The following is a 27385-nucleotide window of genomic DNA, read 5'->3' as shown; positions in this document are numbered from 1 at the left end:
GTTCATCCTTAGAAACCTACCACAAGATCCAAGAGCCACACAATGGACAACTCTTTTAGACCCATGTCTTCAGGAATGTGTCTTGCCTAGCCCGGAAGTTCCATCAATATATTACCAAGTTGGGTGCCTTGCTCTTAACCACCTGGACCACTCTGCATCCATGAAGAAGAAGGCAACACTTCTAAGATAAGAAGTTCTAAGCAATCTTCTTCCCTTGAATTTACCCGAAGCATTAAAGGCAGTCCCACTAAGGCATGAGGATCTGTGGCTGAAACGTGGATTAGGAAGAGTGTGGTTCATACATTAGGTGCAGGAGGGTTGAGTGTGGACTACATCATCAAATGACAGAAGTCTAATCCTAGCATTCTGGACAATTAGCCTTTGTCCTTTCCACACTTATTCTTTTTGAAAACTGTGAAACAACACTAAACGTTTTGAGATGGCTTTAACTGAGAAATAGAAACTGGTAAAGTATACTCATTGACCAATCCCTTTTATTATATGCAGCTTATTAATTTCTAAATCATATATAATACATTGCAAGCCCTGGGCCAATTTTTCACTAAGTATAATTTTAAGTCATTCATATGGCCTCACCCTTCAGTGTTGGCTAAAGCTCCACATTAAAAGTTGTTTGTGCTTTTCTACACTCATTAACTCCTTGAGGATAGAAGAAACTGTTTCTTTGGCAATATGCAGCCCCAAACAGGTGATATTCACTGAGAAGATTGGGGAGAATTGAAAGTCTGATACAGATGGCTAAAGCCTTAGAGAACATCTAGAATAGCAGTTCTCACCCTGTGGGTCATGACCCCTTTGGGGGTCGAATGACCCTTTCACAGGGGTCGCCTGATTCATCACAGTACCAAAATGACAGTGATGAAGCAGCAACAAAAATAATTTTATGGTTGGGTCGTCACCACAACATGAGAAACTGTCTCAAAGGGTCAGGGTCGCAGCATTAGGAAGGTGGAGAACCACTGATCTAGAATAAAATATGCATTTTCCAGATGAGGAAACTATATTACAGAGAAGGGCAGTGACATATTCAAGATCACGAAGTCAGTGCTGTGGGTGTGTAGGACTCTGGGCTTGATGAAGCCTTCCTTGCATCACATCATACAATAGTAGAATGCTCTGTGGGTTTTTTTTAATGCAGTGCATTAGCTATTGGGTATTTATATTACATAAATCCAAAATACTAGAATAGAGTACATTAACAACATAGGCAAGCAATTGGCCTAAGGAGCAAAGAATGAAAATTGTAGCTAAGTGGGAGTTTGAATAAAAAGAAAGGTTCCTCTGTTTTTTTTCTGACAATACTTTAAATTCAAGATGTTAAATTTCAGTCAGTCTCAAGGCAGAATCTTCCCACACCTGTCCCTTGCCAGACAGTAAAACTTTTCAAATGACATTACACCTAGGTGGGAACTTTTGACAGCTGACTCCTGTCCAGAGATTACTTCAATTCCCAGATCTCCTATGAGGCTGACTCAACAGCACCTAACAACAAAAATAAAATGTATCCCAAAATTGTGATTGATTGCCGTTTTCTCCAACTATATCCGTCCCTCTTTCCCTTTTGCTTCACCCACTTCTTTCTACCTTCAGCATCTCCACAGCTGATTTCAGTCCTCTCACCAAGTGAGGACTGTAGTACAATCCCAAGGACTTTGTTTTCTTTCTCCCAAGGTGGCACAGTGGGGAAAGTCATTGCCCACAGCCCTTCTTGACTTGATGAGGGCAGGAACGTGTCCCTCTTCACTGACCTTGTGGCAAGTCATTCTTAGTGATTTCTGGGGATGGCAGGCCAGAGGAGGCCAGGGGACTGGCAAGGGTTGCAATTGGATTGTTACCTCTGTCTCTGGGTCAGTCTAGACATGGTTTCGTGGGCACACAACGGTACTGCCAGATAGGAATAATATTCCAAAGCATTCACTGAGTGTGCAGGATATTTTATAAAATCCAACATGCTGTTTACAGTTTATAAATTAAGTGCCTTGGGAAGACGCACCTGACTTATTCTGCAAGGCATGTAGTTGACAAGATCCAATTGCAATTCTTGGAGGTTCTGGGAAGGGGATACTTAGCAATTCACACTCTTTGATTGAACCTAGAATTTGTTGCTTTTTGTATTCTAGTATGAAATGTTACATAGTATCAAGCCTTGTTTCACACTTAATTTTTTGTGTGGCAACTTGAGATGGGCTCTGTATTCTACCATTTACCATATTCCTGCCTTACTTATATCATGATTTTTAAAATTATAGTACACATAGAATTATTCTTTTTATACCAACTCCATTACCAAAATTTACGTGTTATGTGATTAGTATTCCTAGAAATAAAGCAGTGCATGTTGGAAATAATTTGAATATTAAAGGAGTTTATGTGCCCCAAAACATTGACCCAGGAAAACAGCAGACCAAGTTGCTTTGCTTGTGGATTCAGCAAAAATAGATGAGAGCTCTAGGATAGGACTTGACCCCCGTCAGCTCAGATTTGCTAGCACAAAAGGAGGCACATAGTAAGTGCTTATGAATTATTTGTTGCAGGAAGCCATGGGGGGGGTTACCTGCATCTATCGATCCTGGAAATAGCTCCGTGTGGAGGATGTGGATGCCTAGGCCCTGGCTTACTCTGCCAGGCAAACAAAGCAATAATAAGACCATTCTGGGCACATGTCATTTGTCTTAGCCTATTGCTGGAATAACATGTGTGAAAACCTGCACTTTACCCTCTGCCAGGCAGAAGGTCAGTCCAAGAGGGAGCTGATCCGTGGGCACCCCACCATGTTTCCCCCAGGAGGCTGGGTCCTCGGTAAGCTCTGCTATATTATTTCACCAAGGATGACAGGTGGGGCGAGCAGGGCGCCAGTTGTTCTTTTCCACTGGTATCGTTTGGAGGGTAGCTCCAAAGTCGGGCACGCCGGGCTACGTGCTTCTCCTGCTCGTAGGAGCTTCACACTGGAGATGTTAGAATGTGGGCTCTGTACATTAGCCAAGTTCAAGTCCAAGAGACTGTACCCGGTGCATGGAACAGCCACAGGGCTACTGTACTGAGTTCAACATGAGAGTCGTCTTCTCATTCCACCTATCATTCGTAAGGCTGAGGTTCTAAGGCTTGCTACTACATTTTATAACGCAAAGTTTTAAAAGCATTAATACAAATGGCAATACATTTTGTTTTGAGAATTTGCCCAAAGCTCCCACCAGGGAGAGCTGGAACTACTCTAAGATGCCGTCAAGCTGTGCTCTCAAGTGATGTAAACATTTTCTAACTCTTCCTCTGTCTCTTTGTGAGCTCCTTCCCCAGAACTCTGAACATTCCAACCCATCGGGAGTGGAGTTAGTATTGCTCTTTTCTTGAGCTGTTCTTCTCCAACGCGTCAGTGTTGGTGAATTCAATTTGGACACTTTAGGAAAACAAGCAAACAAACCCAGTGTTAGGCTGCAATCATAATTTTACATTTTGTTGTGAGTGCTCTTTCAGTCTTCTGACCGATTTTCACACCGCTGCTTGCATTACTATTTCAGAGTTTATATTAAAAACCGACCCCAAAGTAGAGTGCTATGTGAGCGTGTTGAAATGGAAAAGCTCTTTCATAGTAGAGGTGGGTCCAGCTTCTCGCCTCTAAAAAGAAAGTCAGATTGTAAAGTTGCAAGGTGTGTGCTATTAACAACAATCTCCTCATTAGTATAAACCTCATACTCTTTATTTACCAAAATGTTTTATCTATCTTCCCAAAGGAAGTGAGGGAAATATCCATGCTTGCAATTCAGGATGCTGCTATCCGGTAACAATAGTCCTCCACTGCCATCTAGTCGAGTCACAATCATGGTGTCCTGCTGGCGCCATGGGTTAAACATCGGGCTGCTAACCTCACGATCAGTGGCTCAAACTCAACAAAATTTCTTTGGGAGAAAGATGATTCCCTGTGTACCCTTAAAGATTTACAGTCTCAGGAACCCTACGGAGCAGTTCTACTGCCCAGTAGCTTATCTATGAGTCCACATAGTACGCAAATAAGAACTAAATGATCCCTCTACAAGACATTTGAGTAAGAAAAGGGACTAGCCTGGCTTTCCGTCTCTATAAGAAATTAAAAATAAGATTACTAAAGTAATCATATTAGCACAAACATTCAATATTCATGTACTTAATAATTACTTTAAGGCATACTTTTAAAAAGGCTTCTTAAAATAAAGATTTTGAAGCCGTTATATCCGCAAGTTCAAAACCTTGCGTGTGAAATATCTGCTTTTCTCTTTATCCCTTTCTCAAGAACTCTCTGGGGAAAAGACCTACAGACTGGATCTGTGAAAGAGACCATGTTTTCCTACAGCATTTCTCCGCCAGCTATGAGTTCAGTTCCCATCATCCCCATGTTTACAAAACCACTTGGAAGAATTTAGTCATGGTGAAATTCATGAAGAGGTCAGGAGTATCATAGCCTTTGAATGTGAAACCTAAGGATGTTGTGGTTCTTCATGCTGGGACCTTGGTGACTTGCAGTGTAATATGTATAGGGAATTTTAAAACATACAGTTGAAAAGAGAAACAATAACAACAAGAGGCTCCACTGGACCCTGTGCTGATTAAAAACTGCAAGTTCAAGTGTGATCAATTTTATTGCGATATTTCCACTAATGTGCACATAAAGGACAGTGGAGAAATGCTGTGTGACAATATGGTCACCTTAACTTTAGAATTACCTTCTGTACATGGAGATGATGGTAAATGAATCCGTAGCAATTAGGTGGCAGTATTTTAAAGCACAGGGAAATTCCCTGGATTACAAATTAGGAAACTGAGGCTAGAACAGTTCAAATGACTTGTGCAAAGTCCCCTAGCACAATAATGACAATGCCGGTCAGCACTGAAGTCCAGGCGGAAACCTTCATCACTAGTCCCTACCCTTTCTCCAATTGACCACATTTCACTGAACTTCATGTGCTGAGGGTTTGCTATAGCCAGGGCAGGCCTCTCTCATAAATCCTTTTTCCTCCTGGGACTCTTGCCCTGCCCCAGACCCCACCACCAACACCACCGCATTACACAGTAGCCAACAGAAGCTAGTCTAGAGGCATGCTAGTAGGACAAAGTTAATGCATACACCATGAGTTGAATTTTTAATACTGTTTATTCAGTGAGTGGGAAGTTAAAAAACGCCGTATTATGAACAAAATAACCTGCCTTTTACAGAAATACCATAGAAATATTGTCTGAAACTTTCGTTGTCATTTCCCTTTTGAATTGGATGTAAGGACAGGTCTCCCTAGTTTTCTTAAATGTTTGAAAATATTTTTTTTATCCTCTTTGTCTTCTGATTTGATAAAGAGCAGAGATCTCCAGATCTTAGTCCTTCATTCAAGAGGTTAAATAGACAAAGTCAGTTTCAGGAAAATCACAATAGCATGGCCCAGTTTTTAATGTTGTCTCTGCTCCAAGGACCACTCACTCTTTTGAATTATACCCTGTGCTCAGGCCAACAGAGGATCTGAGGCAAAGTGTGACTCTATTGGGAGATGCACATGTACTCGTGCCTTAGCCGCACTGGAGGCCAGTGAGTGTAATGTGTAGTTCAGATAAAGTCGGTCATGGATGCTGGGTGGCACCGAGCTTGCAACAAAAACAGGATGAGCCAACAGTGCAAAAGTGGAAAACTAGATGGGTAGGTGGGTAGGAACTTGGAAATGGAAAATGTGCTTCCCTCGGGGACATAGTTTATGCTCATTAGCCCTTGTCTGCCTTCCCTCTAGCACTGTGAGCCGATGTTGACACCAAAGCTTACAGAGAAACTGAATCGCCCCTCCCACTCCCATAAGTCAGAAAAAGGATAAGACCACCCAACTCAGTTATGCTGTGGCCAGAACCACATGTTTAATCTTTACCATGGGTTCGAACTTTGCTTGCCCGTAGGAACAAGAACTTCAGCAATTAAAGTCAACATGTGCTTCCCTTACACCATTGTGTCTACCTCTAAATGGTTATGAATATGTAGTATGAGCTATGGGTGGTGGGAAGTCATGCCACGGATAAGAGTTTATGCAAATGATACTCCAAAACTAGTATTCTCCACTCAAAATGAAATGGAAATTTTCTACTCAATACCTCCTAGGTCCCATTACTCTTTCTTGGTAAATATTTCTGGGGAAAATAATTTCTGTTTTCATTCCAGCTGTGTGGCAGATTCTGTGATGGATTGCAAGTGCAAAAAGTAAGACACCATTCCAGCACACAAAGGACAATGACAACCAGGAAGCTTCAGCCAGCTCCTGTCCTTTCCTTGAAAGGAACTGGCTCCTAGGAGTTGAAGACATTTGCAAACGTGTAGTCCTCTGCCTCCCCCTGCTGGTATTCTTGAGAAGCTTTCTCCTCACAACAATGAGAAATCATGTACTAGCTGCCTCCTTTTCTATGCTCTCCCTACTGGCGATAGTGGGAGACACAGACAGCAAAACTGACAGCGCCTTCATGATGGACTCGGATCCCCGACGCTGCATGAGGCACCACTATGTTGATTCTATCAGTCACCCATTGTACAAGTGTAGCTCAAAGGTAAGGCCAGAGTCCCTGGAAGGACTGTAGTCCTGGAAACATGAGAGAAGATGTGTCTTTGGTAGGGGGTGGGAAACCATGACCATAGTCCATCTCTAAGCCACGTGGCCAGTTTGTCGGAGAATCATGTCTTTAGGCTTTTGCATAACACTGTACTTTTGTCATTGTTACTAGGTGTCATTGAATCAGTTCCAAATCATAATGCTCTGTTGCAGCCACTGTGTGAATTGGTCTTTATGGAGGTCTTCTTCACTAACGTGCTACTTTCAAGCAGAATTAAGTACAGCCAGAGTGCGCCGCAGAGGCAACGATAGGGAGAGACCAGTTCCTGGAGAAGGCCATCGCAATTGGCAAAGTAGGGGACAGTGAAAAGGAGGAAGGCCATCCACAAGATGGATTGATACAGTGGCTGCAACAATGGGCTCAAACATAAGAACAATTGTGAGGCTGGTGCAGGAATATGCACAGTTTCATTATGTTGTAAATAGGTGAGCTGTGAGTAAAAAATCAACTCAATGGCACTCAAGGACAACTGCTTTAAAAAGCATGATATCCTCCTCCAGGATCAAGGCTCTTCTGGTAGCATGTTCAAAGTCTTAAGATGAAGTCTCATCACCCCCTTCTTTTAGGGAACATTCTGGCTGTACTTCTTTCTGTTCTTCTGAAAGTTCATAGTATATTCAATATTTTTCACCGGCACCATAATTCAAAGAAACCAATATTTCTTCCATCTTCCTTATTCATTTTCCAGCTTTCATACAATATGAGGAAAATGAAAATGCATGACTGGGCTCAGGCACACCTTAGTGACATATTTGTTTTGATCACTTGAAGAGGTCTTGTGCAGTAGATTTGCCCAATTCATTACGTTGGTTGATTTCTTGACTGCTGCTTCCATGAGCATTTATTGTGGTTCCAAGCAAAATTAAATTCTTGGCAATTTCAATCCTTTCTCCATTTACCATGACACGGGCGATTGGTTCAGTTGTGAAGATTTTTTTCCCTTGGAGTTGTACTCCATGCCAAAGGCGTCAATCCTTGATGTTCATCAGCAAGTGCTTTTTCAGCCAAGACCCATCTGATACCAGAAGTGACATCCCTTGTTCCATGTCCTCTTCTGAATCCAGCTTAAATTTCTGGCAGGCCTGTTCAGGCACCCAGTTTTAATTTTCTTCAGCAACATTTTACTTGGATATTACATTGAGAATTGTTCGATAATTTATGTATTTTATCGGGTTATTTTTCTTTGGAATAAGCACACACATGGATCTCTTTAAGCTGGTTCCTAAGTAGCAGTTTTCCAAATCTCCTGTTGTGGACTGCATCCAGATGTTTAAAGATGTCAGATGCCATGAGTTCCTGTAGCCTTGTCCTTGTCAATGCTTTCAGTTCAGTTTGGATTTCTTCTTCCATTGGTTCTTTAGATGGTCTCTAAATTCAGATAGGATATACACAAGAATGTACACTGGCTTTGGTGGACTTGTTTTATTTTTTTTCAGGTTTAATCTGATTTGCATTTCAGCAAATGATGGTCTGTTTCACAATCACCTAGGTCGATTTTAACTGGTATTGCATTTCTCCATTGTCTCTTTTCACAGATACAGTTGACTTGATTCTTGTGTATTCCAAGGCACACGTGTATTCACACATTTATGTTACTGCTAAACTTTTTTTGCAATGACTTGAAAAATTGATGTTAAAAAAATCTATCATGAGATCTCCAGCATTATTTCTATCACCAAGATCATATTTTCCAAATATCCGTCTTTCTTCCTTGCATCCAATACATCAGCTTGATTCCATGTTTGATTAATTTCAAACTTCAGAAATTGCTAAATATCTCCAACTTATTAATCTTTGATATTAGTGGTTTGTACTTAAAATTGAATTGAAATAATATTAACTGGTCTCTCTTGTAGGTATATGGATATTATCATATTACTGTCAGTTTTGTACTTCAGGATAGTTTTTTTTTACGTGTAAAAAGTTTTCCAAGACAGAATTTTATGATTTTACAATCATGGTCTCTATTGTCCTTTTGTGATGGACTAATTTCCCTCAGCATTGTGTCATACAAGTTCATCTCTGTTATGAGGTATTTTCCAGAGTCATTGTTATTCTTGAAGGTTATGTAGCATTCCATTGTGTGTATGTACCCAAATTTGCTTATTCATTTTTCCTTTAATGGGCATTAAGGTTGTTTCTATCTTTTTGCTGATGTGAATCCAGAGACATATCTTGAAATGTTCTTTATGATGATCAATATTACATCATTCTCCAATTTGTAATTTCATATACGGTAGACTAGATGGTTGTGTTCCATTTCATTTTTGATGGCTTCCAATTTTCCTAGATACATATTGTATAACCTATGTTTGGATTACTGATAAGTGTTTGCAGTTGTATACTTTTATTTTAAGTCATACTACATCAGCAAATGAAGGTCTGAAAAGCTTTAATCCATCCATATCAAGGTTAACTCTCTTTTGAGTATACAGACATCCCCAGTCATGTTCTGAGTGCTTTCCAACCTCAGAGGTTCATCTCTGACCCTGTATCAGACAATTATCTGCTAATATTCATAATATTTTCACTGGTCAGTTTTTCAAAAGTAGTGTCCCAGGCTCTCCCGTTCTAGTTTGTTTTAGTGTGGAAGCTCTGCTGAAATGTGTCCACTATAAGTAAGTATGCTGGTATTTGAAACATCAGTATCATAACATCACAACAAGACACAAGACACAGTATAGCAAAATGACAAACTTTTGTCTTTTGGATTTTGCCACTAATGCTTCTTAATTGACCATTTCCACAATCACCAAGTTTCTCTCCCTCCCACTTTTTTTCTTCCATACCAATTTATTAGGACCTAATCTAGACATCATTACCATTCCATAGTTGAATTATTTCAAGCAGTGTTGCACAAGCACTACCAAAATCGGTTTCAAAACATTTCCTTCCTTCTTGTACTACTTGATATCAGTTCTCATTTCCCTCCCCCACCTCCTGTGACATAACACCCTCCCTTCCCCTCCCCCAGAACTCTTATTCTAGTTGTGTTTATAGATTCATCCATCCTGGGATCACATACTTTAAAAAAACCCAGAAAAATACATAGCAGAGAGTCAAAAAAGCTACCAACAATGACAAAATACAATAGAGATAAATTCTATATGAAGAACAAAAACCCCAGCAAACATTAAAAGCCAGATCAAGCACAAAGTGTATCAAAAGGGAGATCAGATAACAAAGTTTTAGCCATTCAAGTCAGAGATATGCTTTTAATATATTGTAGTCATCTCTACAACACTATATATGATCACCAAGTTACTCATATTGCTCAATTATGGTTAGAGGAAAATCACCAGAGGTTGTGCTTCCCTCTTCAGGCTACTCAAAGCCAATGGAGAGTAGCTCTGGTGGCTTAGTGAGTTACATGTGAGCTATTAACAGGCAAGGTCAGTAGTTTGAACTCGCCTTTGGAGAAAGATGAAGTTTTCTGCTCCCATAAAATTTCCAGCCTCATCGAAGTTAAACAAGCAGCCATCTAGCAGGGAAGAAACAAAGCCCACATGGAAGAAGCACATCAACCTGTGTGATCACAAGGTGCCAATGGGGTCAGGTATCAGGCAAAAGAAGACCCAAAACAAGCAATAGTATCCATGTGAATGAGGGAGATCAGAGTGGAGACCCAAAGGGTATCTGTAGAAAATTGGACAACCCCTCACAGAAGGGTCAAAAGGTAGGGATGAGGCAGCCAGGGTGCAGTATAGCATCAACAAAACATATAACATTCCTCTAGTTCTTTAATGTTTCTTAACCCCACCCCCACTATCATGACCCCAGTTCTATCTTAAAAATCTGGATAGAGCAGAGCATGTACACTGATACAGATAAGAGCTCTCAACACCCAGAATCCAGGACAGATAACCCCCTCAGGAACAATGATGAGAGTAGCAATACCATGAAGGTAGGGGGAAGGGTTAAAGGGGGGAGAAAGAGGGCACCTATCATAATGATTGATATACAACTACCCCCACGTCCAGGGGGATGAACAACAGAAAGGTGGGTGACGGGAGACAGTGGACGGTGTAAAACATGAAGATAAAATCATTTATAAATTATCAAGGAGTCATGAAGGCTGGAGGGTGGGGAGGGAGGGAGGTGGTAAAAAGAGTAGCTGATACCAAGGGCTCAAGTAGAAAGAAAATGTTTTGGGAAATGATGGCAACATATGTATAAATGTACTTGACACAATTGATGTATGGATTGTGATAAGAACTGGAAGAGCCCCAATAATATGATTTATTAACATTAAAAATGTATCTCTAAAGATGTCAAGCTTCAGAAACCCACAGCTCTAGTTTGTCCTATAGGGTCGCTATGACTCAGAGTCCACTGGATGGTAGTGAGAAAGTCAGCAGTGAGGACTAAAATGTGCTGACAATAAAATCATTGCTAAACATAAGACGATGAAGAGTATTTCTCCATGGCTAAGAAATGTATGAGACAAAAGTTTCCTTTTTTAAGAAAAAAAAACGAAGCAGTCAAGTCCTGGTGACGCCTTCAACCTCTAGTAGGAATAAAAAGGGAGAGAGTCAAGGTCTATCATTGAGCAGTGAAATGTAAATCTTGGAGGTTTCATCAAAGAACTGCCATACAACATATTTAGCAGCAGGTTTTCTTATTTACGTTGCATTATTTGTAGTTTATGTGATTGTGGCTTTCACCAAAGTAAAATGATTTCAAAAAAGAAGACAGTCATTTGATCATTTATCATCTTTAATTGACTAACACATTCTAGTTTGGATTAGGCTGCATGCATTTTGGACAAATAACCTCATATAAGTGATGATTTCGTTTTGAGATGAGGTGCATAATAAGGAATGCTATGCTTGGAAGTCCAAGAAAGTGGCCTGCCACTTGGACCACCCAGAAAAGAGGTACAGGGTAGGAGAGAAATGGATTCAGAATCAGACTATTGTCATTTCACTCAAATAGCCACGTGAATGAAATTGGGCTACATGATTAAAAAAATCATTTGTTTATGTCAACTTCAGAGTTTTGCATATTCAACTTAAAGAACCACCCAAATGTCCTCATATGACATTCACTTTTCAAAATATAAGTATAATTATGACTTCTTTTACATCAGTCATAAGAATTAAGGCCATATAAATTAACTTCTCTACATTGTATTTTCTATGTAGCTTTAAATTTTCCTCAATTTTTCTGATTGTAGTTCAATGCTGATGGCTTGTTTTCACATGAGAATATCCAGTGTTTGAGTTAAATTATTTCATCTATGGTATTAAGAAGATCTATGAATGTGGGAGAAAAAAAGATTTTTTTCCACCTAAGAAAAGCCATCTGTTTCTTGTATGTACTTGTAGAACTAAAAGATAAAAGGGGGATTAAATAAACTAACTCAAAGTTTTGCAAGGCTATAATCTCTTTGTGGAAAAAGAAAACGCAAACAAATTGATGAAAACAAAGGGAAGCACTTTTATAACTGTAATGGCTTAGAAATTGCAGGCCTTAGTGAGGTTATTTCCTTCTCCCCACCCCCATAGAAGTAGACAACATTGGCAGTTAGCATTACTATTTTTCCTTGGGTGATTTCTATCTCTGTTGAATTGTTTCCATGATCAAATTATTTTTAGAAAAGAGTTATTGCAAAGAAAGTATCGAAGTGATGGTGGGAAGGAACAGAGATAGAAGCATCTATATAAACTAGAAAATAATCTGGAAAGGTTTGGAGAATTGACGGAGGGCCACCTCTGCCTTGGTGCCGGTGCTAGGGCTGGTGATAGTCTAGGGAGACCAAAGAAAGAGACATATTAACTGAAACTCGGCAAACTCTCATTGCTTGAATGAGAGTCCTAGCACCACACTTTAGTATATGTTCATCCACCTCTGTTTCTTCCAGAAAGCCATGCTAAATAACAGCACAAATGTGAGATGGTAGAAGCGATGTTTGTAATTACATGAGAGCAATCTGTTTTGAAACATCCCAAATGATACCCAAATTCCATTTATGGTAAATGTAAATGGTGCTTGCAATTATAAAATGTTCTTCTTCGGCCATAAAATATGCCCAACAGCATCTTGCCTGCCAAACTCTTTTCAAGATTAGAATTTCCCTACTTATTCAGGAACAAAACCTTTTTTTTTTCTTTTTGCAAAATTCTAGAATTTTTACCTATCAGAATTAGCCTGGTTTTCTCTCTAATGAGTCTCCTTTAATGAGATTGTTCGCCTGTAGAAACTTGGAATAAAACATAGAGCCCCAGCCTTTTGAACAAAAACCACACTAGAGTAGATGAAAAGGTATGTATGACTCCTCAACGCAGTTTCTTCTCTGAAACAACTTCTCCCAGCATCATAGCCCAAATTTGTTTTCTAGCCCCATGCCTATTGCTTGCCTGCCAATTGTAATGATACTTGTATTTCAGCATCTGGCTTTGCCAAAATGAATGAAATGGCGTGTGTGATCCGCAATGATGGAAGGGGAGGTACTTGCTGAAATACCTAATATGTACCAACTGGCTCATACGATATTATATAATTCTTGACAACAAACTCATTATTCTGATCTTACAGGTAAGGACGACAGTAAGGCCAAAGCTTGATGTCATGTAACTTGGGAGTGGCAAAGACTGCTTCTGTGTATTCACCTTTTTACTACGTGGACCTTCATATTGGAGAAGTGAAAGTATAATTTGGAAGCTATTATTTAGAAATCAAGTTATGAGATTCTTGTAATAGCATTAGCACTTTTTAAATGAAGAAGATATAGTATGAAAATTGGGGAAAACTTTTCTGGTAGCCTTCAAAGATACTGTCTTCTTAGCTTAACCTTGAAATTACAGCTAGCCAGTCACAGCTTATCTCTTAATGGTCCAGGAAAGGGCCTAAGAGACTGATTACAATGACTACTGTTATCAACCAGGGAGGAAAGTGTGGTCGCAGACTAGGTGGTTTTCAGTGATGACACCTCATAGAGTTGGATACAAACAATGCTGGGAAGTGACAGGTTCATTTAAAACTATCATAGAAGAGCACATTTCTCTGAAATGGTAAGTAGCAACAACTTTCAGTAGAACTACCTGCCTAGAATGGGCTAGGAAGAAAGGCCTGGCAATCTATGTCTGACAACTAGTCAAAGAAAATCCTATGAACCTCAATGGTCTGATGCTCAAAAAGTCATGGAAATGGTGCAGGAGTGGGGACTGATTTTGCAGTCATTGTTCATGGGGCCACCATAAGTCAGGAAGTGATGCAACAGTGGCCAACAATGACAACAACACCGTCTGTTAAGCAAATAAGCAAAAGATCAGCTATTATGGAAATGGACTGACTGGAGAGTCTTTAAGGGAACTGGTGAATTCCTGGCGTTGAGGTGAGAAAGTTACGTTTTCCAATTCTACATCCAGAATTTACCAAATGTGTGAACTTGGGGCTGGGGGGGAGGGCTAGGGGGGTGTAATTGTTTCGAGCCTCAATTTCTTCCCATGTGAAGTAGAACTTTTGTAGTCATCCAAGGGTGTTCTTATAGGTGCTGGTGATAATATTTACAAACTATTCAGCACAGTGCCCAGCAGATAATAGACAGTTAATAACAGATATTATGATCTTGATTATAAAGTTATAAAATAGACAGGTGTTTAAACTCCCTTCTCTATTTCTGTCACTACTGAGATCTCAATAACTGTAGGGATCTCCTGTAGCCTTAAAGGATTAGGTCAATGAACGTCACTGAAATCTTGTTAAACACTAACACCCTAAGGACTGCTAAGAGGGGGAGAAAAGCAGAAGAGAAACAGATCACACCGTTTGACCTCCCTTCCTAGGTGAACAGACTGCAATGGGACTGGAAGGGAAGAATTGGGGACTTAGGCCAGGAAGGGGCTTGCAGGAACTGAGTTTGGCATAGTGCGCTGGCAAGGCAGATCTGTAACAAGCAGAAATTGAGGTCTGATTTTGCTAAGACTATTCCAGGCTAGGGGCGTAGACCTAGGGCTTGGTTGTCTGAATTCTTGATGGCCACTGGAGCAGGTGAGGAACCTAAATGGAGTCAGCAGTGAAATGAGAGGAGGAAGCAGAGAAGAACCATAAAGAGATGGTGGATTGATGGGATGAATCCTGGGAAATTTCCCCAAAACTGAGGGGGCTGTTGGGATCCCACGCCATTTCTTATAGCTACCTACAAAACTCATAGTACATTATGAAAAAATAGAGGGAATCAGGAATATCAAGTCTATAATCCAATGGGCTACTTGAGAGATATGATTTGATATTTATAAAAAGAATACATTTCGATTGAATATCTGTGAGCATGACTGACTTTGTGGTTAGCAGCTCAACATGTAACCCACTCTGCCACCAGCATGGATGACATTTTCTACTCTGTTTTTTTTTTTTTTAAGTTTTAGGCTTGGTAACTCAGAGGGCTACTCTGTTCTACAGTCACTATAAGTTGAAATTGACTTGATGGCAGGGAATTTAAAAACAAAAATTATGAGGATAAGTTAAAAAATACCTCTCTGGACTTCTGAGACTGTAAATCGTTATGGGAATCAAAAACCTTGCCCGTCTCCCACAGAGAGGCTGGTGCTTTCAAACAGCTGACCTTACAAATTGCAGCCCAGCACCAGGGCTCCTCATACAACTTTATACTCCTTTATTAAGCAAAAATATTAATATATGATGCAATTATTGCTCAACATATCCTCAGTTTAGCTCTATACACATCTAAGCAGTGTTTCCATCGCTTGAACCCTTCTCCAAACAATCCTGGACTGTTCCATTTACACCAGTAAAATGGCAGCTTTGGCTTCCTCATGGGACACTAATTGTGTGCCGTTTAAATACTCTTTGATATGTGGAAACAGAAGTCTGAAAGGACAAGATCCTTGCTACCCTCAAAGAATCAACAGATTCTTTGTGATAATAAAAAAATAGTTCTTGCCACTATTTTTCTGGATTTGTATCACCAGTGAAGTTTTTATACGTCTTCATAATATATCCCTATGATCTTCCTGTGCCCTTTGAGAAAACATATCAAGATTACCCCATTGGAAAAAAACCCAAACCAAACCAACAAACAGAACAGGAACAACAAAACAATTGTCATAAACTTCTGAGCTGACCTCTCTGCTTTTTGTTGAACTGGTCCAATCAATTCCTTGAGAAATCATCATTTTTGTTGCACTTTGGGGAGCACCCCAAAGAGAGTAAGGCAAGTTTGTTACTGAGGGAACATGTCTCCAGCCATCCATTTAAAGATGCTTTGTTTGGAATAGATCCTTAACTATACAAATAGGGATATTAGCAATATTTTGGGGTTTATCCTTATATTATATTCAGGCTCTGTCATCATTGCAAGAGAAGCAAAGTTTAGGAGAAGAAAGTAAAATGTTTTTGCTCCCATAGAGTTTACAAGTAGGAAACGAGAGTACAAAGGGGTGGTCTGTGCGCAAAGGCCTCGTCAGACTAACATAATTCCTGACTAGATGGCAGTTGGAATGAGCTTGGGTTCCATGTGGAAGTATCTTTTGAGGGGAACTCCCCTTTCAACCCATTACATAGGATAATACAGTAAAACTCATGTTCTCACACATTCTTCTAAAGTTCCCAATGCCCCTAATGTTGTTTGGTTTCCTTGTTGCAAAGTTGTATATGACTTCAGCCTAGCACACACCTTTGGGAGAGTAACTTGGACCATGTAGATGAACTGAGTCTTCATTTTTTGAGGGTACTGGTATTGGAAGAAAGGAGACCTGGTGTGCTGGTGTGTTGCCAACTGCAAGGCTGATGGTTCAAGTCCACCTCAGGACAAAGAGGAGGCTGTCTGCTCTCATAACGGTTATAGTCCTGGGAATCTTAAATAAGGTTACTGTGAGGCAGGATCAATGGAAGTCGGTTTGGTTTTGATTTGTTTTGGTGTGAGAAAGGATGGGCAACAAGGATGGGGAAGTGAATGATGATCTTGAGGGAAAAGTGGGCGTTTTAAGGCTTGCCATAAAATAGAGTTCTGTGTGTACAGTGTTCAATATTAAAAAATGCAAGATATGTCTTCTGCTTAATTGAGGTGTATTGCTTTCCTAGGGAGGGGTACCTGGATGATGCAAATGCGTAATGAGTTTAGCTGCTAATGGAAAAAAAAAACCAGGAGGGTTGAGGTTTGTGTATACTGAAAGCCAACTCAGAAGAACGTTCTGAGGATCTGCTTAAAAAAGAAAAGCCAAACCCCAAAACAACAGTCATTGAAAGGCCCAGGGAGCACAGTTCTATTCTAACACACATGGGGTTGCCATGAATTGGAAGCTGAGGAGACAGCAGCTGCTTTCAATTCCCCAGAGCTACAACAGATCACAACAAACTGGATGACTTAAAACAACTGCAATGAATTCTTCCATAGTTCTGAAGCCCAGAACTCCAAAACTCAGATCTCACAATGCAAGTTCCTTTTGGAGGCTCTGAGAAAGAATCTATTTCCCATCTCTCTCCTAGATTGTGGTGGATGCCAGCAATATTTGACATTGCTTGGCATGAAGATATGCCATTCCATTCTCTGCCTACATCTTCCCATCACCTTTTCCTATGCATTTACATTCTATGTCTGTGTGGACTCTTCTTTTTTATTAACCATTTTTTTGTGGCGAGGAGAATACAATTCACATGTCATACGATCCAATAGTTCAATCACATCAAGAAGAGTTATACAATCACTAAGTCAGTTTTGGAATGTTTTCTTCATTCTTGTACTCATCATTTTTAGCTCCCATTTTCTTCCAATTTCTCCTGCTGTACCCCATTATTCAAGTCACTGACAATAGATTTACCTATCCTAGATTTCATATACAGAAAAACTATTTTTTAAAAAACAAAAAAACAGTCATAAAAAAGTAAAACAGAAAACACCCTCAATCAACTGTCTCTATATACTTGCCTATCCTGTGTTTCCTATACTAGAAAGCAACATTCCCCCCCGCAAAAAAACCCATAAAAGTGATTACATAAAAATTAAAGGCCAAAAACAATAATAAAATTAACCAAAGGAAAAAACCCTCTGTCAAGGAAACAATCAGGAAATATTAAAAACTCGAACAGATTTTAAATGGGTCATAAGAGCGATCAAGTGGTCAGGTTTTACATTTTAACCTAATTACATCTGCTGTATTTGAGTTCACAATAGTCTCTATCTGATAGCAAGGTTATTCACATGCTTCCGTTGTGGTCAGAAGGGATTCACCAGAGGACCCTGCAAATGGATTATGCGCTCCCACTGCCATCCACAGCCTTCTGCAAATTGGGTGTTCATAATTTAAGCTCTGATACCATTCCCTCCTTCAGATTTGGATTTATTATTTATCATCCTTGGATCCCCAGGCTGGTGTACTTCTTTCACATGGATTTAGTTGATGCCTCACTTAGATGGTTGATTGTTTGAATCCAAGCCTTTTAGACCCCAGACACAATACTTTTGATAGCCAGGCACCATTTGCTTTCTTCACCACAGTTTGCTGTAGCACCCATATCTTCTTAAGGGCGAGCTCTGAGCAGGGCCATATCATAAGACTTAATTGTTTGGGGCTAGAATTCAGTGTGAGACAAAAATCCATTCCCTTGTCTATGATTTATGCAAATGCATGGTATGTGTCTACTCTCCTTATAAGGACATTTGCCATTAGATTTACCTCTCATCTAGATTATCCAGGATGGTTTCATCTTGTGCTCTTAATTGCACCTGCAAAGATCATTTTTCTCAAATAAATTTACAGTTTTGGATTGCAAGTGGAAGTATCTTTTAGGGCAAACCACTTTTCAACCCATTATTCACTGCCATACAGTTGATGTTGACTTACAGCGAACCTATGGGAGAGGGTAGAACTAGCAAGACTATAATTCTTTAAAAAAAAAAAGGGAATAAAAAGCCTTCTTTTTCTCCCATGGAATGGCTTACGGTTTTGAATGGCTACCTTCCAGCTATCAGCCCAACCCATAACCACCATGCCTCCATTACATGGAATAATATGGCAAAAAGCTTGTTCAAGGGTAGGAAAAGCAAGTCTTCGTTCTGAGGACAAAGGAAACTCTCAGGCATGCCTAAACCAGGAATTTATGATGACTTTAGAGGGCAGGAGAGGAAAGTGGTTTTTGCGATGGCAGGAGTCTTACAACAAGAGGTGTGTGTGTGTGTGTGTGTGTGTGTGTGTGTGTGTATTTGACTCAGAAAGTAATTACGTAATCATGTAGGAAATACCATATAGGGAATTATATGTTAGTAAAACACAGCCAGCAAACCAATGCGAGCTCACTGCCATTGAGTTGATGCCGACTCATGGCGACCTTACCGGGCAGGGTAGAATGGCCCCTGTGAGTTCCTGAGACTGTAACACTTTATGGAAATTGAAAGTCCTCTCTTCCTCCTTCCGCAGAGTGGATGGTGGTTTCGATTTGCAGAACTTTGCAGTTAGAGCCCAGTGTGTAAACCACTATGCTACCGGAGCTTCTGAAGGTGCCGAAAGCTTATTGAAATGTGTATGAAATTTTCGGAGAGTCCTGGGAGTCCGCAAGTCACTGGGAGGGAGGTAGAGTCTTGAAGGTGGAGGAGATATTATCTACCACTGTCACCCCTCTTGCAAGATTAAGTTCTGCATATGTTTGGGGTAGTGAGACTATGTCTCAAGTAGTGCATACAAAAAGGCCCAACCCATATGTCTCTCGCTTGGAAAGTGGATAGGATTCTCAGAGGCAGTTCAATATTGGCCCATGTCTCAGGAAAACGTCTTAATATCAGAACAGGGTATTATAGGGTGTAGGTCAGGAAATTAGTTTTATACATATCTGGATTTGATTTCAGTTCTGCCTTTTTCAAGATATTTAAGTTTGGGCAAATTACTTAAACTGTCTAAAGCCTCATTTGCCTAACCTATAAATTGGGGGTAAATCAAGCACGGCACAACTGTTAGTTGCAATTAATATTATTAGCTAGATGATCACTACCTAGTGAATTAATTACAGCAGTGCCTTTAAAATTTCAGTGGATCTATCACCTTGCTATTCAATGTACGGTAACTAAAATAATATATTCAATGTCACTGCATGTACATGTAGAAAAGGTTGAAATGGTATGTGTTCTGCTGTCAATAGAATCAACAAAATAAATTAAAATGTTAAAAGATTTTTTTTAAAAAGTGTGGACTTCAGCTCAGTAGTATCAATACCAATTAAGATTTTTAAAGGAATACCGAATCTCAAGGCCCACCTAGACCTACTTAATCAAAATCTGCATTTAACAAGACCCTTGGCTAATTTTCATGCACCTTGCAGTTTGAAAAGCACTGGCCTAGAAGGGGTTTATTAAATGGTAAGATCTGAGTAAGGCACAACAGAGGCTGAAATGTGGAATATCAAGAGGGTACTTAGAAAGCAGATATTTATTCCATTGCTCACCACTCACACATGTACAGATCTTATTCTGCACCTCATTCTCTCCACTGCCGCTTTACTCCTTCAACACATGGACAAAAGACAGAGAAGGATTTTTTTACATACTGTTATTGGGGGCCCTTACATCTCTTATCACAATCCATACATTCCTCCAATGTGTCAAGCACATTTGCACAAATGCTGCCATCATCATTGTCAAAGTATTCTCTTCCCACTTGAAGCCCTGATATCAACTCCCCATTTCTTTCCCCTCCTCCCCCACCTGCCCTCACTCATGAACCCTTGATAAGTTATAGATTATTTTTTCCATTATCTTACATTGCCCTCTGTATCCCCTCACTCACTTTTCCATTATTCATCCCCCCTGGGAGGGGCTTCTAGTGATTCTTGTGACCAATTTTGCCTTTCTCCCCCCACCCTCCCCTAATTCTCTTGGTATATTTGCTGTCATTGTTGTTCCTGAGGGGTTTATCTATCCTAGATTCCCTGTGTTTCAGGCTCTTAGCTGCAGCAGCATGCACACTTTGGTCTAATCAGATTTGTAAGATAGAATTGAGGTCATGATAGTGGAGTGAAGGAAGCAACAGAGGTAGAGGAACGTTGTGTGTTTCATCGGTGCTATACTGTACCCTGACTGGCTCATCTGTTTCCTGTGACCCCTCTGTGAGGGGTTGTCCAATTGTCTACAGTTGGGCATTGGGTCACCACTCCATGCCCCTCCCCCATTCACCTTGGTTATGATTTTATTCTGGGTTTTAGATGCCTGATACCCGATCCCATCGACACCTCATGACCACACAGGTTGGTGTACTTCTTCCATGTGGGCTTTGTTGCTTCTGAGCTTGATGGCCACTTGTTTATCTTCAAGCCTTTAAGACCCCAGATGCTATATCTTTTCATAGTCGGGTACCATTAGCTTTCTTCACCACATTTGCTTATGCACACGTTTGTCTTCAGTGATCTTATCAAGAAGGTGGACACCCACTGATGTGATTTTTAGTTATTTGATGTCTAATAGCACCTCGTGTTCAGCCAAGCTGGTGTGCTTCTTCCATGTGGGCTTTGATGCTTCTCAGCTAGATGGCCACTTGTTTATCTTCAAGCCTTTAAGACCCCAGACACTATATCTTTTGATAGCTGGGCACCATCAGCTTTCTTCACCACACTTGCTCATTCACCCATTTTGTCTTCAGCAATTGTGTCAGGAAGGTGAGCGACAGAGAATGCTGGATTGTTAGAACAAAGTGTTTTTGTGTTTGGGAGTTCTTGAGTTGAGGCCCAATGTTCATCTGCAACCTTAATTCTTAACATATAGATATGAGTATATAGTTCAATTCATTTTATATATATATATATATATATATATATATATATATATATATATATATATACAGGACTGTATTTAGGCCTCTATAAATGTCCTGTTGTTCTTGGTTCATTCCTCTATTTCCTGTTTACTTCCCTCTTATCTCATCATCATGTTCGGCCTTCATTTGGGTTTAGTAATTCCTCGCTGCTACATTGCCCTTGATTGAGCCCCACTAGGCATCCTATGACCTTCCTTCCATTGATTTTAGTTCACTTGTTGTTCCCTTGCCCTGGGTTGGTCCTCACACCCCTTACTTTCTCCGACTCCCCTTCTCCCGTATCCCTCCCACCCCCCAGAAACACTGGTTCAGTTCTCTTCATCTCCAAATTATTGATCCCACCTATCTTATCTAGAAAGACATGCAGATACATTAATAAGTGCAAAAACCAGGAAAAGTCAGATAAAACAACAAAGGAAGTCAAAACCAACAAAACAATAACAACAATGTCAAAAAGCAAGAACAAAATAGCAATAACAAAAAGAAAGCCACAGACAAAAACGGAAAAGTCTATAAATAGTTCAAGGTCTGCTTGTTGGCCTTTAAGAGTGTTTTCCAGTCTAGTCAATGGGGTGCCACACTCTATCTCCCAAGTCTCTTTTTGGTATTCCCCGGGAGTTTCATCACTCTGCCTCCCCTGCTGGTCTGCTGCATGCCCTCAGTGCCTTGCTCCAGTGAGATGGGGACAGACCGTGCACAATTCCCACACTGTGTCTCCAGTACTGTCCCCCGCAGTGTCTTGGGTCAGTTAGGGACACCATGTCCCGTGGTGGGGCCGGTCCTACAGCCCTCCACGTGCGTTGTCTGTTCCGAGCAGGAACATCATCTTTGAGGCTTGGTGGGCCAAGATGTCCTCTACTCTCTTTCCATCCCTTTGCAATGTTCCCATGTGCTCTAATCTGATAAGCCACTCTCCCCAAGCTTTAGCCCAATGCTGTCCTCTGAAGTGCATTCTTCTGAGGGGGTGGGCTGTCCATATTGTTGGGATTGGGCCGGCCCCACAGTTTTCTTTATTGCTTCCCTGGTACATGCCAGTATGTTGTATTTACGTCTTGGCGCATGAGGTTGAAGTCTGGTCTCTCTCCCTCTCCTGTGGAAATATAAACAATACCCTTCCCTTGGGTTGATTAGTGCCCTGCTCTGTCCCTACCCATGTCTTTTTCTCTCTCTTTCTTTCTCCTCTTATTTAGTTGGCTGCCGTATGTATCCCTGGATTATGTTTGGTCCCCGCCATAGTTGCTGGACCTCACCCCACTATTGTATGTATATAGCAGCTTTCCCCCTGTGCTCTGGTTATTTTTTTAAGCTTACCTCAGTGGATGTATGCTGTACTTGCCCTTTGGTGCTTGACATACTTCACTTAGCATCATTTCCTCCAGTTCTTTCCATGCAGCAATGTGCTTCATGCGTTTACCATGGCATTTTAAGGACGCGCAATCCTCCATTGTAGGTATGTACTATACTTTTTTTGATCCATTCATCTGTTGATGGAAATTTGGGTTGTTTCCAATTCCTTACAATTGTGAACTGTGCCGTGATGAACATTAGAGCACAGATTTCTGTTCATTGTTTGTTTCTTGACTCTTCTGGGCATATGCCCATTAGGCCGGGATTGCTGGGTCATGTGGTAGCTTGATTTCCATGTTTTAGATATCGCCAAATCAATTTTCATAGTAGCTGTACGTACCTACAGGTCCACCAATAGTGGACGAGAGTTCCTATCTTCCCACGGCCCCTCCAACACTTGTTGATTTATGGTTTTTTGAATTAGGCTATCTTTGAGGGTGTTAGATGGTATCTCATAGTTTTTTTCAATTTGCATTTCTCTTATAGTTAATGACTGGGAACACTTTCTCATATGTTTATTGGCCATTTGGATTTCTGCCCCTATGAATCTTCTGTTCAGGTCCTTTGCCAACCTCCTCAGTGGGTAGTTAGTTTTTTTCTTATTGTAAGCTTGCAAAGTACTGTAGATTTTAATAATAAGTCCTTTGCGTGATGTGTCATTGCTAAAGATGTTTTCCCTGTCGGTGGGCTCTCTTATTACTCTCTTGGTGAATTCTTTTGATGTACACAGGTGATTTATCTTCAGTGTTTCCCACTTGTCAATTTGACTCCTCTGTATTTGTATCCTTCCCTATTTCTGATAGCCTATGTATTCCTGTGCCAAAGTTCTCAGGTTTGTCCCAATTTCGACATTGATGGCCCTAATTGTTGGGGGTTTATCTCAAGGTCCATGATCTGCCTTGAGTTTATTCTTGTGCATGGAGTGAGATAAGTGGGTCTTGCTTCACTTTTCTGCAAGTAGATATACACTTTTTCCAGCACCACTTATTGAAGAGGGCATCTGCTTCCCATTCAATATTTTGGGGGCCCTTATCAAAAGTCAGTTGTTTCTATGCTGATGTTTTTTATTTCTGGGTCCTCAGCTCTTTTCCATTGGTCTGATTATCTGTCATTATACCAGTACCACACTGTTTTGACCACTCTTACAGTATAATACATGCTGAAGTCAGGTAGAGATTACCTCCCACTTTGTCCTTTTTCTTAAGGAGTTCTCTGCTAATTCTGGGCTTCTTCCCTCTCCATATGAATTTGGTAATCAGTTTTTCCAATTATTTGAAGAAAGATGATGGTAATTGTATAGGGATAGTATTAAACTTATGTAGTGCCTTGGGCAGAACTGAAATCTTGCTATATTGAGTCTTCCAATTCGCGAGCATGAGATAGTCTTCCATGTGTTGTGGTGAGTCTTGGTTTCTTGTAATAGTGTTCTGTAGTTTTCCTTGTACAAATCTTTTATTCTTTTTAGTCATGTATATCCCTAGATATTTCTATTTGTGCTTGGCTGTTGTAAAGGATACTACCTTTTTAATTGCCTCTTCTGTGATCTTTTCTGATGTGTATAGCAGTCCGATAGACTTCTGTTTGTTGATCTTGTATCCTATCACTCTTCCATATTCCTCTATCACTTCCAACACTCCACTTGTGGAGTTTCAGGGATTTTCGATGTATAAAATCATATTGTCTGACAGTAATGATAGCTTGGCCCCTCCTTCCCCAAATACCTTTTATGTCTTTTCTTTTTCTTATATTGTTAGCTAGGACTTCCAGTACAATGTTAAATAGGAGTGGGGACAAGGGGCATCCTTGCCTGGTCCCCTTTTTCAGTGGAATTGTTTTAATCTTTTCTCTATTGTTTACCATGTTGGTGGTTGGTTTTTCATATATAGCTCATATAATATTGAGAAATTTTCATTCTATTCCTATCTTGTTGAGTGTCTTAAACAGGAATGGGTGTTGGATGTTGTCGAATGCTTTTTCCACATCTATCGATATTATCACCTGGTTCTTATAACTTTTCCTGTCAATGTGGCGAATAATACTAATGGTCTTTTGTACATTGAACCGTCATTGCATCCCTGGTATGAATCCCACTTGGTCATGATGAATTTTTATATGATTTTGTATACTATTGGCCAGTATTTTGTTAAGGAATTTTGCATTGATGTTCATTAGGGATATTGGTCTGTAGTTCTCAATTCTTGTGGGATCCTTGCCTCCTTTAGATATTAGAATTATACGACCTTCATAGAGAGAAAGGATTTGGGAGTTTTCCATCTTTTTCTATGTTCTGGAAGAGTTTGTGTAGGGTTGGTGTCATTTCTTCCCTGACTGCTTGGTAGAATTCTCCTGTGAAGCCATCTGGCCTGGGTTTTTTTGTTGTTGTTGGTAATCCCTTGATAACTTTGTCTATTTCTTCCATTGCTAGGGTCTGTTGAGGTTCTTGACATCTCTCTGGATGGTCTAGGGAGGGATTGTTTTTCCAGGTATTTGTCCATGTCTTCCAAATTGTTTAATTCATTGAAGTAACGGCCTTTGTCGTACTGTGTAGTTATCCTTTTGATTTCATTAGGGTCTGTTGTAATTTCCCTTTTTTTCATCCCTCCTATTGAAATTTGTTCCTTCCTTTCTTTGGTTAGATTTGTCAGCAGTCTATCAATTCTGTTAAGCTAAATTTTCCCGCATAGTTTTCATGGTTTCCCTTTCCTGTATTTCAGCTTTGATTTTTATTATTTCTGTCCTTTTGCTATTAGTAGGATTGTCCTATTGACTCTGCTCTAATTGGTGTAAGTTTTGTGACAGCTTATCAACCACAAGTCTCTCTTCCTTTTTGAAGGGTGCATGTATTACTATCAGCCTTCCTCTGATAAATGCCTTTGCTGTGTCCCAAAGATTTTGGTATGCTGTATTTTCATTCTCATTGGTGTGTAGAAACTTCCTGATTTCATCTCTGGTCTGAACCAATACCCACTCCTTTTGCAATAGAGAGTTATTAATCCTCCAATTATTTTTCCTTATTTTCTTGATTGTCCTTTTGTTGATTTCCAGCTTTATGCCACAGTGGTTGGAGAGAAGTCTGTATAATCTCTATGTGCTTGAATTGTGTCCCAGCTCATGGTCTATCTTTGAGTATATGCCATGTGGGCTCGAAAATAATGTGATTTCATTTTTTGCATTTGGGTGGAAAGCTCTGAACATATCTGTCAGGTCAAGTATTCCAATTGTGCTGTTTAGATCTGTAGCTTCCTTGTTGAGTTTCTTTCCATTTGACCTGTCTTTTTCAAAGAGTGGTGTATTAAAGTCACCTACTATAATTGTTGAGTCTGTGATTCCTTTTTTCATCTTTTGGAGTATTTGATTTATGATTTTTTTCGGGGAAAGAAAGATTTTAATGTTGCTTCCAACTTTAGGATGTGAAGTATAGATTGAGAATCTTTCTGTGAGGGAACTTGTGTGTTTTAGAAACATCAGGAGTTCAATACTGTTTTATAGTCTCTGCTTTGCAGACAGGGGACATTCGAAATTAAAAAATCCTATTGTGACAAAACATATCTAATGAAATTTTTGCAATTCAATGATATTTACAGTGACCATGTTGTTTTACCATGCTCACTATTCATTTCCAATATTTTTCATATGCTATAACATAAACTCAATACTGCTTTAGCTATAATTCCCTGAGCATTTGACCACAAGATTAGATAAGACTTCAGTAAGCAGAGACAGGGAGGAATAACATTCCTGACGGAGAAAATATGTATGATGGCAAGAGTTGGGGAAATTCAGGACAGTTCCATGGGTTTCTAAATATTGGGCTTGATTGGAATAGGGAGTGGGTAAGGAAAAGAGATGTGAAATGCAAGTCAGGGAAGGCCTCAGTAGCTGTTTAGAATTCTGGATTTTATTCTGAAGGCAATTGGAAGGGCAACAACTAAAGGGATACATGCTATGCATTTCTTTTTCAAACAGTGGATAGACCACTTGAGGTGGTCTCAGGTTCTTCAGTGCTGGAGTTCTTATCATTCAGGAAGTAGAGCAGGAGGTTCTGGAAACTTTTAATGGAAATACTGTCGAGTTACCACATAAACAAATGGTTCTACATTGCTGACTGGGACATTTTACATAAAGTGCTGATTGTCTCATAATTGAAGGTATAACTTTGGTTGTGTGTATATTGTTTGTTTTTAAACTTTAAATTGTGAATTGGGTGGGGTTTACAAATCGATTGTTTACAATTGTTTATTCAAGAACTTAACTTATCCAATCTCCCAATAGTTTGCCCTGCCTTCCCACTTGTCTTCTCCTTCCACTTGTAAACTATTAGCTTCCCCTTGTCTACCCTCTAGTGGTTGGAGTTTAACACTTAGCTTCACCTTCCCTCCTTTCCCCTCCGGCCCCAGGTAAGCATCAAATTCTATTTATTTTAGTATGAAAACTTTGTCTTGATTTTTCCTTTATAATAGTGTTCTCATACAATATTTGTCCTTTTACCAGTGATTAAGTTTCATATTACTCTTTGTCGGTGCATAGCATACCATTGTTTATGCACCAAAGTTTGTTTATCCATTCTTCCACTAATGAGCATTTAGGCAGTTTCCATATTCTTGCTTGGTGAAGAGTGGGTGTGCATATATCTGTTCGTGCTATGGCTCTTTCGT

General features: G+C 40.0%; 1 protein-coding gene across 1 annotated transcript in view; it reads left to right on the top strand.

The window, feature by feature from the left end:
* The first annotated feature begins 6200 nt into the window (after positions 1-6200).
* The window catches only part of NDP (norrin cystine knot growth factor NDP), a 31998-nt gene continuing 10813 nt past the window's right edge, over positions 6201-27385 (top strand). The window contains exon 1 of the mRNA XM_075539298.1: positions 6201-6561. Within this exon, the coding sequence (XP_075395413.1) occupies positions 6388-6561 (174 nt within the window). The 5' untranslated portion in view covers positions 6201-6387. The remainder of the gene's footprint in view (positions 6562-27385) is intronic.

Source organism: Tenrec ecaudatus, chromosome X, assembly GCF_050624435.1.
Source record: "Tenrec ecaudatus isolate mTenEca1 chromosome X, mTenEca1.hap1, whole genome shotgun sequence".
NCBI lineage: Eukaryota > Metazoa > Chordata > Mammalia > Afrosoricida > Tenrecidae > Tenrec > Tenrec ecaudatus.
Note: the sequence above shows the minus strand (reverse complement) of the source record. Positions and strands in the feature narration are given on the sequence as shown.